The following is a 12,884-nucleotide window of genomic DNA, read 5'->3' as shown; positions in this document are numbered from 1 at the left end:
CTTTTTCATTTAATGCTCACAATAGCCACATGAGGTCAGTATTACTTAATTTCTACTCAATCCCCAAGTTCCAGAGAAGAAAATTAAGAATTGGGGAAGAGGGATTATTGGCTTGAGTCACTCACTCAAGAAGTGGATATTGGCGAGAACAGAATTCAAATCCAGGCCTTTCTGATTAGTCCCCATGCGGACTCCAGAGTTAACAGACACCCATACTGGTTCCCTACAGAAAGGGTAACTCTGGGGTGGTGGTGGTGGCTTAGTCTCTAAATTATGTCTGACTCTTGCCCGCCAGGCTCCTGTGTCCACGGAATTCTCCAGGCAAGGTTGCCATTTCCTTCTCCAAGGGATCTTCCTGATCCAGGGATTGAACCTGGGTCTTCTGCATTGCAGGCAGATTCTTTGAGGACTGAGCTATGAAGGAAGCCCAACTCTGGGGAAACAGGCCCAATTAAGGTCACTTCCTAGACCTATCTGAAGGCAACTGACTAGCTGCTGACTAGCAGCCTATTATCTGAAGTATTTGGAGATAGGGTGGGAACCTCACTGAGAAACATCTGCAATCCTCAGGCTGAGATGAGATTTCTAACTAAATAAAAAATAAATAAAGCAAAACAAACAAACAAAAAACCCTACACCAACAGTGAAGCCAAAGAACAAGTACCCAGAACTTGTGTTAGCTCATCAGGGTCTCACCAGAAGATGGAGCCGCAGCAGGCCCAAAAGGAAAGGGCGAGGAGAGTCAGGGGAACTGCAAGACACGGGCGCCCAGCTGCCTTGGGATGGCCCGTTTCGTATGTTCTCATTTCTGTAAAATATAAGGATCTTAAGGAAAATTCACTGAGGATGTAGTCTGAACCGTTAACATGATTATCTCAGGGTGGAGGAATAGAGGAGACCAAGAGTTTACGTTTTTCTCTAGTTTATACTGCTGCAAAGATTGATCTTATTTTTTTTCCCTACAGGTAGAAAAAAATCCAATTATACTGAAAACAAAAAAAGCAGTACTAACTAGGTAAAGAAATGACATCTAAAAACATAAAGGTCAGAGACAAGCTCAGCCCTAGAGGAAGCGATTCTGCTCTTCCTCCCCGGCCTCACCCCCAAAACTGAAAACCTGGTCCCAGAACCCCCGCCCGGGGGACTGCATCCCTCGGAGCAACCTGGGACCCCCTCCCGTCTCTCTCTTCCACCAAACCAGTCTCCAGGTAGCCACTACCCCCTCCGCCGCCACCCGGGCCTACTCCGCCCCGGAACTCAAATGAGAGTGGGCGGCCCCCGGCCCGCGGGGCAGAATCTCCCGCGGCCCTTCAGAATCAACCCCGCCGACCGAGCGCGCCACCGCGTGACCTGCAGCCACATGACCCGCGCGGGGCGGGGCTGCCGGCGCAGTCGCTGCAGCCGCCGCCGGGAGGCATCTGCGTAAGTGAGGAGCGGGGTCCTCAGGGACCCTCTTGGCGGGCGGGGTCCGGGTGCTGCCCAGCCTCCGGCACCCCGGGGCCGGGATTCCTAGCGATCTGCTTGGACCTCCTCCCTGGGAGGGCGATGGGATTGCCATTCGAGGCGGTGGGGGGAGGACTTCGGTTCGTGGGGAAAACCCCATGAATCGCAGACCCAGCCACCTTCAGCCCCGGGCCTTCCCACTCTGATTTGACCGCAGTGCTGGGGGAGGAGTAAGCGCCCTCATTCCTGAGTGATTGCCTTTACCCGGTGTTTTTGGTGGAAACTGAGGATTCACAAAGCAAGGCCGGGCGGTAGGAGCACCCCTCTGTGGTACTGAAAGAGAACACAGCTCTCCAGTCCGCCACATACTCTAGTGATCCAAGATGATCCCATGACCTGTTTAGTGAGTTGTTGTTCAAGGGTAGAGCATAGCATCTAGCCAGGTGAGGGTTGTCAAGAAGGGGAACGGGGGCCTGGGTCGAGCTACAAGATACTAGCCAACATATTATGTTGAATACTATGTGGTTTACAGGCATTTTCTCATTTAATATTCACCATCATGAAATCTCTCAGGTAGGTGCTGTTGTCCCCATTTTCACGTTAAGAGAAAACAGGCTCAAAGAACTTGGATCCTTAACCAAGGTCCTGCAGTGATAAATAGAGGAACCGAGATTGGACCCCAGGTCTGTCCCGCAGCAGCGCCTCCTGCTGGGTGGTGGAGGCACTTGGCCCAGCTTTTTGATATTCCTGTGAACTAAAAGAGCCTTCCTCTTCCTGGCTCAGCCTAGAGAAAGGGGCTTACCCCTCCATCCCAACCACCTCCGCCCCTTTCTCCTTTTGTCTTACCAATGATTCTTTCTGTCACCTGCCTCTGCAGGACACGATGAAGCTCATCATCCTGGACAACTATTCTCAGGCCAGTGAGTGGGCGGCCAAATACATCAGGAACCGCATCATCCAGTTTAACCCAGGGCCAGACAAGTACTTCACCCTGGGGCTCCCTACTGGTGCGTTGTGGGGTGGGGAGAGTGGGCAAAAGCATTAGGGGCTCTCAAGGGTCCAGGTAGGTAGGCTCATTCAGACAAGGAACTGCAAGGAGGGCTCTGAGGTACTGCCCCTTATGAATGAACAACTCCCCTGCGCCCTGAGCATACAAAACAGAGGACCTGGCTTCCTCGGGTTGGTTTTGTTGCAGTCTGCTGAAGAATCCTGGAGTAGAAGGGATCTTGGTTAGGCACGAAAAACTGATTTTTAGGCTATATTCTAAGTCAGCCCTGGGAGCCAAGTGTCCTTAACAGAATTAAGTCCAAATACCTTAAGACATACATTTTATGTAATGAATTAATTTCTCTTCTCTGCACCTATAGTGCTAGTAACTAAGCACCATCTTTGGGAGAATTGAGAAGAGAGTCACTCAAAGCAGTTTCTGTAAGGCTTAATTAAACATAGAACCCAAGTGAAAAACAGTCCCAATTTCTTTGTGGAAAAAATCAGAATGGTGCCTTTATTGGAGGATATTTTGACTCTAGCTTGTCAAGGCAAATGTTCTGATTATTTCTTTCAGAGGTGGGGTAGATTTGCCTCAGTGGCCCATATACTATTGGGTGAGTCTTCAAGCTTTTTCTATATACAGCCAAATAATAAATATTTTACACTTCACTGGCCATACAACCAGTGATTGCAATCACTTAACTCTGTCCTTGTAGCTCAAAAACAGCCATAGACAATACATAAATGAGCATGGCTGCCAGTGAAACTTTACCAACACTGAAGTTTGAGCTTATATAATTTTCATATGTAATAATATTCTTTTGTTTTTTAAACTGTCCTTTAATTTATGAATGCTACAAAAACAGGCAGTACGCTAGATCTGGCCTGTGGGCTGAAGTTTCCCCATCTCTGCTCGAGAGGTTTGTGGGAACAGTATATGCAGGTGCCTATGAAACCGCTAACATCTCAGACTAGGACAGGGCTGCACTAACATCTGTTTTCTAACTGTACAGCCAGGCTAGGTTGGAGTCTGGGCTTCTGCTGAAACCCCTCCCCATTGCCCCGTCATTTGCAAAATAGATCCAGCCCCCTCAGAATGGTATTCAGGGCCATAGAAGGCCTGGCCCCTTCCTTACTATCACGCTTGAACCAGCACAGCATTTCCATGTGGGTTCCTTGGAATACTCCTTCTATTAGATGAAGCACCAATCAGGGATTTGGGTGGAAGTTACCAAAACCTACTCTAGCTAATTTAAGAAAAAAAGGAATTTATTGGCTAGATATTGGGGAGCTCACAGGATCAAACCAGTCAATCCTAAAGGAAATCAACCCTGAATAGTCATTGAAAGGACTGATGCTGAAGCTGAAGCTCCAGTACTTTGGCCACCTGATTCGAAGAGCTGACTCACTGGAAAAGACCCTGTTGCTGGGAAAGATTGAAGGCAAAAGGAGAAGACGGTGTCAGAGGATGAGATGGTTAGATAGCATCACTGACTCGATGGACATGAATTTGAGCAAACTCCAGTAGATAGTGGAGGACAAAGGAGGCTGGTGTACTACAGTCCATGGGGTCGCAAAGAATCAGACACAACTTAGTGCCTGATCAACAACAACACACAGGATTGATGGGAAGGCTAGAAGTTTGGAAAATGGACATGACGAAGTTCAGGGGGAGGACAGGGAAGCTGTGTAGCTCAGGCATAGCTAAGACCATGTCACAGGGACAAGCTGGTTATTTTGTGTGAATGGGGCTGCTGCCATTCATTCAGATATTTTTCGAATACGTGCTGTATGCCAAACTGTTCTTGATGCCAGAGATACAGCAATGAATAAAAAGAACACAAATTCCTGCCTTCCTAAAGCTTATAGTGGGAGAGACAGATCATAAACAAGTGAATTAGCAAAATACAGAGGTGATAAGAGAGAAGGAGAAAATGAAGCAGGGAAAGTGATAGGGAATGTTCAGGAAGGGGTGGGAGTTACAGTGGGGGCAGGGAAAGTCTCTGAGTAAAGGCCCTAAAGAGGTGAATGAGCTGTGCAGATACTGGTAGGGTAGCATTGTTGGCAAAGGGAACAAACCCCATGTGCAAAGGCCCTGAGGTGAAACTGCTTGAAGCAGGATTCCTAAGGCGGGTGGGAGGCAGCCAGGGGCCAGGTTATATAGAGCCTTTGTTAGGACTGGTTATTATTCAGAGTGAAATAAGAAGCCATTAGTGGGTTATGAAAAGAATGACTTGGTTTGGGTGGGGCTTTTTTCTTTCCATCTTTTTATTTTTAGCAGTTTCACATATTCAGAAAAGGTGAAAGAAGAGGTACCGTTTACCTGGATTCACCAGTTGTTAACATTTTGCCACATTTACTTTCTCTTGTGGCTCATGTTCTGTCTATACACACACACACACACACTCCTTATAAGCCACTTGAACGGTCCAGAGATCCTTTTAAGTCTTTTACCTCTAAGTCCTTTAGCACATAACTCCTCAGAACGAGGACATTCTCTTATATAACCACAATACTACTATCATACCTAGGGGAATTAAAAATCATTTCACAGTGTCATCTAATATACAAACTATATTATTTTTCCCTGTAATTGTCCACATTTATTTGTAGTTCTTTAAAAAAATCCAATGTCCAGTCAAGGCTCCATACATACCTAGTCTCTTAATCTACAGTAGTCCTCTTGCCTCTTTATGGGCTTATGATTGACTTTTTAATGAGACTGCACTTGAGTTTGCTGCTCCAAGGGGAAGTCTCCCCGAACCCACAGGCTGGCCTGTACCACGGCTGATGTTACGTGCTGTAATGTGTCCCCTCTCCTAGACAGTGAGCTCCTCCAGGGTGGCTGCTGAGTCTCTTACTTCTCTGCATGCCCATAATGTACCTCTCACGTACTGGTTGCTCAGGGAATATCGTGTTGGTAATTAAGCCTGACATTTACTCAGGTGCTAATCACAGTCATTTCAATCATCAGTGTTTTCAGTGCTAGGGATTCAGCAGTGAACAAGACAAACATAGCCCTGCCCTCCTGGAGCTTGCAGTCTAGGGAGAAAATAGGTTATTAAACCAGCAACTTAATGGATGGCAGCTGGGATTGAGCATTGGGTAGGACTTCAGATCTGACAGGTATTCCTAGTGAAGCACCCCTGATTCATTCCTGGTTGCCCTCTGGGCTTCCAGGAGTGGGAAGCTGAAGGGGGTTCATTGCTGTGGCCTCTCTTGCAGGGAGCACCCCACTTGGCTGCTACAAGAAACTGATTGAATACTATAAGAATGGAGACCTGTCCTTCAAATATGTGAAGACTTTCAACATGGATGAGTATGTGGGTGAGTCTTTGTCTTTCATGGTCTTACCTGATTCCAGGAAAGTTGTACTCCTTGCCTCACAGGATCAGCCAGGAGAGGACTGGGGACATCTCGGAACCAGTGACATTTGGTGGTAGGCTCAATTGGTGATACCATATCCTCCAGGCCTTGGTTTCTTCAGCTATGACATGAAGCTGATGAAACTGACTTCTGGGCTTAAGTGATATAACAGATGTGGAAGCTTCTTGTACAGAGCAGACACTTGATAAACTTTAGCATATGGCCCCCCCTGTCTCCTCCCCAACTCCATGCCCTTTCTTTCTGGAACAAATGACTGCAAATGGGATCTGGGGTCCCATGGCTGGGAGGTGTCCCCCCAGTGTCTATGTCTGGACTTTCTACTGCATCTTCCAGTCCCTTTCCTGCCAAGTATACCAGGAGGGGAGCTGAGACTGGTGTCCTTCCTACTGATGAAAAGTGGCACCTTGGACTCCTGTCATCCTCTGTGCCACCTACCATCATCTTGTAATGGTTTCACTTGAAAGGTGGTTCTGTTTAAATTGTGGTAAATTACACATAACATAAAACTTACCATCTTAACTGTCTTTCTGTGTACAGTTCGGCGTTAAGTACTTTTACACTGTTGTGCAACCAATTTCCAGAACTCTCTTTATCTTGCAAAATGAAAACTCTAGCTATTAAACTACCCATTTCCCCACTCCCCCAGCCCCTGCTGCTGCTGTTGCTGCTGCTAAGTTGCTTCAGTTGTGTCCGACTCTGTGCGACCCCATAGAAGGCGGCCGACCAGACTCCCCTGTCCCTGGGAGTCTCTAGGCAAGAATACTGGAGTGGGTTGCTATTTCCTTCTCCAATGCATGAAAGTGGAAAGTGAAAGTGAACTTGCTCAGTTGTGTCCGACTCTTAGCAACCCCATGGACTGCAGCCTACCAGGCTCCTCCGTCCATGGGATTCTCCAGGCAAGAATACTGGAGTGGATTGCCATTTCCTTCTCCATATCCAGCCCCTGAAACATGCATTTTAAACATTCTTCTTGACTGAAAAATATCCTTTTTGGGAAGCCCTGAAATTAATTCTCACCAGCCCCCTGGTGTTCAAGTTGGGGTTCAGGCTGAGCAGGGTGTAACTAGGAATGAATGGTGGGGTAGGAGGCATAGGGTAAGGGGTATGCTTGCTTCCTTCCCTAGATGGACCCAGTACTTACCCCCTAGGAGGCTAGCCCACCTCTAGTGGCCCAGAATGACCCTGGCCTGCAGCCTCTGGCCATTCCCCTGTGAAAGGAGATCAGAATGAGGGCCTAGTCCCATGGTCTTGAGCAGACAAGGATACCAGCTCAGCCTATCCTGAGTGGCTGGGGGTAGAAGGGCTGGGGCCCCAGCCTCCCTGATAGGTTCTTCCCTGAAAGTGTCTCTGGGGATCAGGAGGTATCCTGACATCTTTGGGAGGCAGACTCTGGCTCAGCCTGGCATGACTGAGTACAGCCATGGCCCCACAGGCCTTCCTCGAGACCACCCAGAGAGCTACCACTCCTTCATGTGGAACAACTTCTTCAAGCACATTGACATCCACCCAGAAAACACTCACATCCTGGATGGGAATGCAGCTGACCTGCAGGCTGAATGTGATGCCTTTGAAGAGAAGATCAAGGCTGCGGGCGGGATTGAGCTGTTTGTTGGAGGTGAGCTCGACACTGCAGCAGGTGTCCATGGAACACATGAGGAGGACAAGACCCATGCCTGTCTCCCAAACAGCTTCCTCTCTGTGCCAGTGACAAGAGTCATTTGTTGGCCTGAGGTGGCAGGGAAGGCACAGTGGGAGCCCCTGCTGCTCAGAAACTGTGATCTGGGGCATCTCCTCTCTTTCAGTGTCTTATCTAAAGTGAGGTATTTGGATTTGGACTCAGATTCTCTCCGTTTCCTAGTTAGAGTTTTATGGATCAGTCACAGGAACTGGCTGATCAATCAGTTAAACATTAAAAATCAGACTCATGTAGTTCTAAAAGATTCTACCATCAACCCCAGCACACTATAAACAGCAGTTGAACCCCAGAGCAGCTTTGTGACTTGCCCTGGGTCAGCCAGCCAGAGCAGCAGAGAGGGTGGGGACCGAGGGTGTCCCTATGCTGAGCTGCCCTCTTACACTCCCTTCTGACATGGCCTCTGGAGTCACCCACAGCAGGTGGAGGTGGGAGGCTGAGGTTGAACAGTTTTTTACTGCTCCAGATTTAACCCTTCTTTACTTCAAAGTGGGGGGGAAGAGGCTAGGAATGCTCATGTTTTGAGATATTATAAACCTGGCAGCCCCTTTCCAGGCCTTGTGTATCTTCTATTCAGTGTGACTCTGTCTAAGCAGCGGGACCCATGACTAGTGGCAGACGAGAGAAAAGTTACACTTGGATCACCTAGGGGGCAGAAGCTTTTTGAATCGCTCCCTCCTTAGCTTTCTGAGGGGGTTAGCAAGTTAACAATGTGTGTATGCCTCAGCTAGAAACAAGGGGGGGAAGGTCAGATGCTTAAAGTTTATCTTAACTGAATGAGGTAAGATACACGGTTTTCAAGGATTTTTTTCAGACCCCACGTGGGGAAGGAGGGATTGTCCATTCTTGAAGTCCTGGATCCCTGGCACCGACAGGGCTGCCCCGTCTCTCTTGGGCAGGCATCGGCCCTGACGGACACATTGCCTTCAACGAGCCGGGCTCCAGTCTGGTGTCTAGGACCCGTGTGAAGACGCTGGCCATGGACACCATCCTGGCCAATGCTCGGTTCTTCGATGGAGATCTCGCCAAGGTGCCCACGATGGCCCTGACGGTGGGCGTGGGCACCGTCATGGATGCTAGAGAGGTAAGGGTGCGAGGGGTCCCCAGGCCTCTCATTGTGGGTGGGGGAGCTAGACTTGGCTTTCTGCTGCTAATCTTAACTATACAAGTACCACCTGAATTCACTTTTACTAAAAATGAGGACATAATAAATAAGGCTAAAGTCCCAACTGAGACCCTTCACTGTTCTCCTTCTTCTCTGGAAGTAACCGTTCTTCCCAGTGTGAGGTGTAACCTTTCAGCAGTGACTTCCCAGGAAGCCGCAGGCTCCTAGTCTCTGCTTACCCAGTACCACTAATGTCAGAATATGAATTTGTACCTACCCAAGTACTGAGGGGGCCCTCTGGTTCCCTGCAGTTGGTGGCGGTCAGTCACTGCTTGAAGGGAGCTCCCCCTCCAACTACAAGATGCTTGTGCTTAAAGCCCTGCGTGCAGAGATTCATAAATGTGGAGAAGTGTGATGGAAATAGTATCTTGACCTCAATTTAGTAAGTCTTTCCATAGAAATCTGGGTATCATTAGAATTTTTTGTGGTTCCAGTTTCCTTACTTTCATTAGAAGCTTTTTCTGTTCCTTTCTGGTATATTCAGTGAGAAGAAGCTACAGAAATTTTAGCTTCAACTTTCCTTGCCCAAGTCTGTAAACAAACATGTAAATCAGTGAAAAAGATTCCCTGTCTAAAATGAACTTTTGTGAAACGAGCAATGGGAGCAGATTTCTGTTGGTAACCTTGAATCAGTACCTAGGGAGGTCATTTTGCTGGTTTTGGTAAATAGTGTGGTTTGAGGGCTCTTCCTGCAGTGTGCAGAAAGGACCTGGGGCTGAAAACCTGGAAATTCTCTTTTTGAAAATGAATTCTGGCGTCCTGAACAAAGAGTCACATTTCTCTGTGCCTCTGTTTTTTCATCTTTCAAGCAAGGAACAGTAGATCCTGCTCACAACTCCATGATACAAGTGAATTACAATGAAAAGGTATATGGAGAGCTATTTATAATCACTTTCCAACACTTGACATCTTGATATTTTAAGCGTCGAGGGGGAGTCTGTGCCTGTTTTACTTAGACAAAAACCATTACTCTAAGTCACACGAGCAGGTCTAATACTCTGAATTGAAAAGTGACCAGATTAAGGGGCAGCCTTATTTGGGTTCAACCTTAGCAGCCACACAGATAACTCTCAGCATTGCTTCCAAGGCCTCCTTGTAGACAGTGCCGATTGTGACCCCTTTTTCAGTTTGTCACTGAAAACTCACCCAGCCTAGAAGCCCTGGGACCTAAGGTGTGGGCCTCAGTGTGCACGGGACATATGTTCACAGGGCACTTTCACAGACATCACCAGAAGTGCCAGAAGGCACAATTACGTGGTGGACAAGAGCATGGACTCTAGGTTAGAAATGACCTGGGGCAGGCTACTTAAACCCCCATCACAGAACCTACTTCCTTATGTAGGGATAATGATGCTCCCCACTTCAGGCTACTCTTGTGATAAGGCACATAGAGCATGGAGCACAGTGTGCCCTGTGCTAAAGACTTAAAACGACATAGAAACAGTAGTCCTTAGGATCATTTTGGGTGGCCAGACTAGAATTCAGGTGTTGACTTCCGTTTTGCTGCTCCTTCTCCTCCATCACAGGCTTGTTTTCTGATCCCCAGGTGATGATCCTCATCACAGGTGCTCACAAGGCGTTTGCTCTGTACAAGGCCATTGAGGAGGGAGTGAACCACATGTGGACCGTGTCTGCCTTCCAGCAGCATCCCCGCACAGTGTTTGTGTGCGACGAGGATGCTACCCTGGAGTTGAAAGTGAAGACTGTCAAGTATTTCAAAGGTGAGGGTGAGGTGGGTCAGAGTAGGTAGCCACCTTCAGATGTGCCGGGAGTGAATGGTGGATCTAGCTTGCATGCTCTGACCACTGTAATTCACAACTGTGATTTTTAAAAAAAGATCAAACCCTCCTCTCAGAATACAGTTTTTTCTTCCATCCATGACTGTCAGGGTCCATTTTGGGAGACCTACTTGCTCTGAGGAGGAGAAAAGAATGAAATCAAAGTTGGAGTTCTAGGGCAATTTGGTAAACTCCTTGCAGTGATACTGAGCCTCAGGCTTTTTATCTTCATACAGGCCTTTTCCTTCTAGTCAAGGCACTGAACTGTCATGAAGATCTTTTTTCTTCTACTTAAAGAGGACACTCACTGCTTCAAACATGAAAATCCTCATTTACTGAGCAGGAGAATAGGAATTTGTTCTTTGGTGAACAAATGGCCAACTTATAATGGCCGACTGTCCTACAGACTGAATTTATAAAAGTCCCACGGATTCTAGCATTTAATAGGAATAATAAATTCTTTTCCTGTTCTTAAGATGTTCATCATTTGGGTCCACAGAAAAATGATGATGAGTACCAGTTCTAGGACAAAATTTGAGAGCTCCTGGACGTTACTGTTGATAATGGAACTCTGCCTCTACCTGCATTAACAACTTTTGTTTTTAATTTTTTGTAGGTTTAATGCTTGTTCATAACAAATTGGTGGACCCCTTGTACAGTATCAAAGAGAAAGAAATAGAGAAAAGCCAGTCTTCTAAGAAACCATACAGTGATTAGCCTGTGCTAATCACTGTGGTATCAAGTACCTCATTGGGACAGGCGGATCTTTCTGGAAATTGTCTTTAGGATGACAGAATTGTATTTCTTTAATCTAGTATGGTTACTCCAGATAAGTGGGCAAACTTTTTGGCTATGCAGCGTGGAGTTTGGTCATAAGAGTTTAGCTACTTGTTTGTAACTTACTCTTAATCAGAAAAAAAAAAAAAAGGAATCACTCCATAATTTTGATGTTTGCCCCACTGACTAGGGGTTTTTAGCTTTTTGTTCTGTCTCTGACACTGTTCATATGTATACTACATTCCCATCAGTAAGTTCTATCATGTGCACTGATTCTCAATTGGGGAGGGAGTTAAGGGCTTATATATATTGGATAGAACCTCTCTGGAGAGTCTTGAAAGTCCCTCTTGAACAGACCTGCCCCTTATTTGAGAATCACTGTTTTAGATTAAGGAATAAATACTCTGTGTCTAAAATCAGTATGAGGAAGCAGTCCCTTTGGTCAATAACAGAGGCCATGGGAAGGACACTATCCCTTACTTTCTCCCCCCCCCCCCACCCCTTTTTTTTCCTGCTCTTTCATTTGGCCCTTCCTTGAACTCAGAGGACTCAGAGAGAGGATTTGGGTGGGTGGGGCTAGAGAGAAGGCTTTCTCTGATAAACTCAGAGCTTCAAGGGACCCAGCCACGTCAAACTCCCCTCCCACAGGGACCTTCCAGCACTGGAAGGTGGAAACATTTTTCCCACAGGAGTCCTGTGTTTTGTTCCAAAGTCTCACTGTGGAACCTCTCATACACATGGAGGAGGTCCACAGGGGCAACAGACACTGTCAAGTTCAAAGCTGTATTCAGCCAAGGTTATGGGGCCAGGGCAAGCAGCTCAGTTTAGAAACACACAAGACATGTTCTACACCCCTAAGAGCTGAGCGTCAAAAACATACCAACTTCTTTAGAAGTTGCCTAATATCCTTTCCCCACATAAAATACCCTATCTTTCTAACCCTCGGGGGCTCCTGTGGCATGGCCTCATGTTCCCAGAACATCAGAAAACACAACGCAAAAAAAAAAGAAAACAGAATGCTTTTGCCCCTTTCTCCTTCGTTCCTTGTTCACAAAATGAGTCTACTGCTCTGCTTTCCTCTTACTTCTATGCCTTGACGGTTTGGATGCTGCCTGCTCCTCCCTGTTTTTGTGCCAGCTGGAAGCTGCTGCCACCTCTTTTCTGGGAAAGATCTTTCAGAGCCTGGCTCAGGCCTCTCTTTAAGCACTGTGTTTGGTACCAGTGTTTTACCTTTAGCTTTTATACGTGATTGTGCGGCCATTCTGTTTTAAGCTAATGGATCAGTGGACTTGTTTACAATGTGATATTTTCTATTAAATCCAGTATTTTCAAGTAAAATGTGTCATTTGTGGATTTCCTCCCCCAGAGGTCAGAAGCTGGCCTGGGTTGATATTTCTATGTTTTGAGAACAGCTAGTGAGTAAAGCACCACACTCACTCCTCATAGCAGCTCAGCAGGAACTCACAGTCACAGCAACTGTTGATCTCTTCTTCAAACACCAGAGAGGAAAATAACCAAAATATTTCACAAAAATGAAGTGCCTGTGTGAAAAAATGGTAGGAATGAACAGATGAGCGATGAGCAATAAATGGTCAGCTTCTGGCTCTGCTTGACATCCAAATGAATATGTGGCTGTTAAATAGAATAAGGC

At 46.8% G+C, this 12,884-nt stretch overlaps 1 protein-coding gene across 2 annotated transcripts; it reads left to right on the top strand.

Annotated features, from left to right (window-relative positions):
- Positions 1-1,388: 1,388 nt before the first annotated feature.
- On the top strand, positions 1,389-12,571 carry GNPDA1 (glucosamine-6-phosphate deaminase 1). 2 transcript variants are annotated; one of them, XM_042250609.2, is made up of 8 exons: positions 1,389-1,422; positions 1,661-1,754; positions 2,321-2,450; positions 5,659-5,760; positions 7,253-7,435; positions 8,413-8,597; positions 10,225-10,399; positions 11,073-12,571. In XM_042250609.2, exons 3-8 carry the CDS (start codon positions 2,327-2,329, stop codon positions 11,171-11,173), a joined length of 870 nt encoding a protein of 289 aa, XP_042106543.1. In that variant the 5' UTR covers positions 1,389-1,422; positions 1,661-1,754; positions 2,321-2,326; the 3' UTR covers positions 11,174-12,571. The 2 variants fall into 2 exon arrangements, with proteins under 2 accessions (XP_042106543.1, XP_004008956.1); XM_004008907.5 differs by lacking the exon at positions 1,661-1,754.
- The last annotated feature ends 313 nt before the right edge of the window (positions 12,572-12,884 follow it).

This window comes from Ovis aries, chromosome 5 (assembly GCF_016772045.2).
Source record: "Ovis aries strain OAR_USU_Benz2616 breed Rambouillet chromosome 5, ARS-UI_Ramb_v3.0, whole genome shotgun sequence".
NCBI lineage: Eukaryota > Metazoa > Chordata > Mammalia > Artiodactyla > Bovidae > Ovis > Ovis aries.
The sequence above is the reverse complement of the archived record's forward strand: the minus strand, read 5'-3'. Positions and strand labels throughout refer to the sequence as shown.

Bases quoted from the DNA above. Each gene is read 5' to 3' on its own strand.
- GNPDA1 (XM_004008907.5), top strand. From the start codon at position 2,327: ATGAAGCTCATCATCCTGGACAACTATTCTCAGGCCAGTGAGTGGGCG. The intron at 7,436-8,412 runs GTGAGCTCGACA...TCTCTTGGGCAG, and splicing joins GATTGAGCTGTTTGTTGGAG to GCATCGGCCCTGACGGACAC. The intron at 8,598-10,224 runs GTAAGGGTGCGA...TCTGATCCCCAG, and splicing joins CCGTCATGGATGCTAGAGAG to GTGATGATCCTCATCACAGG.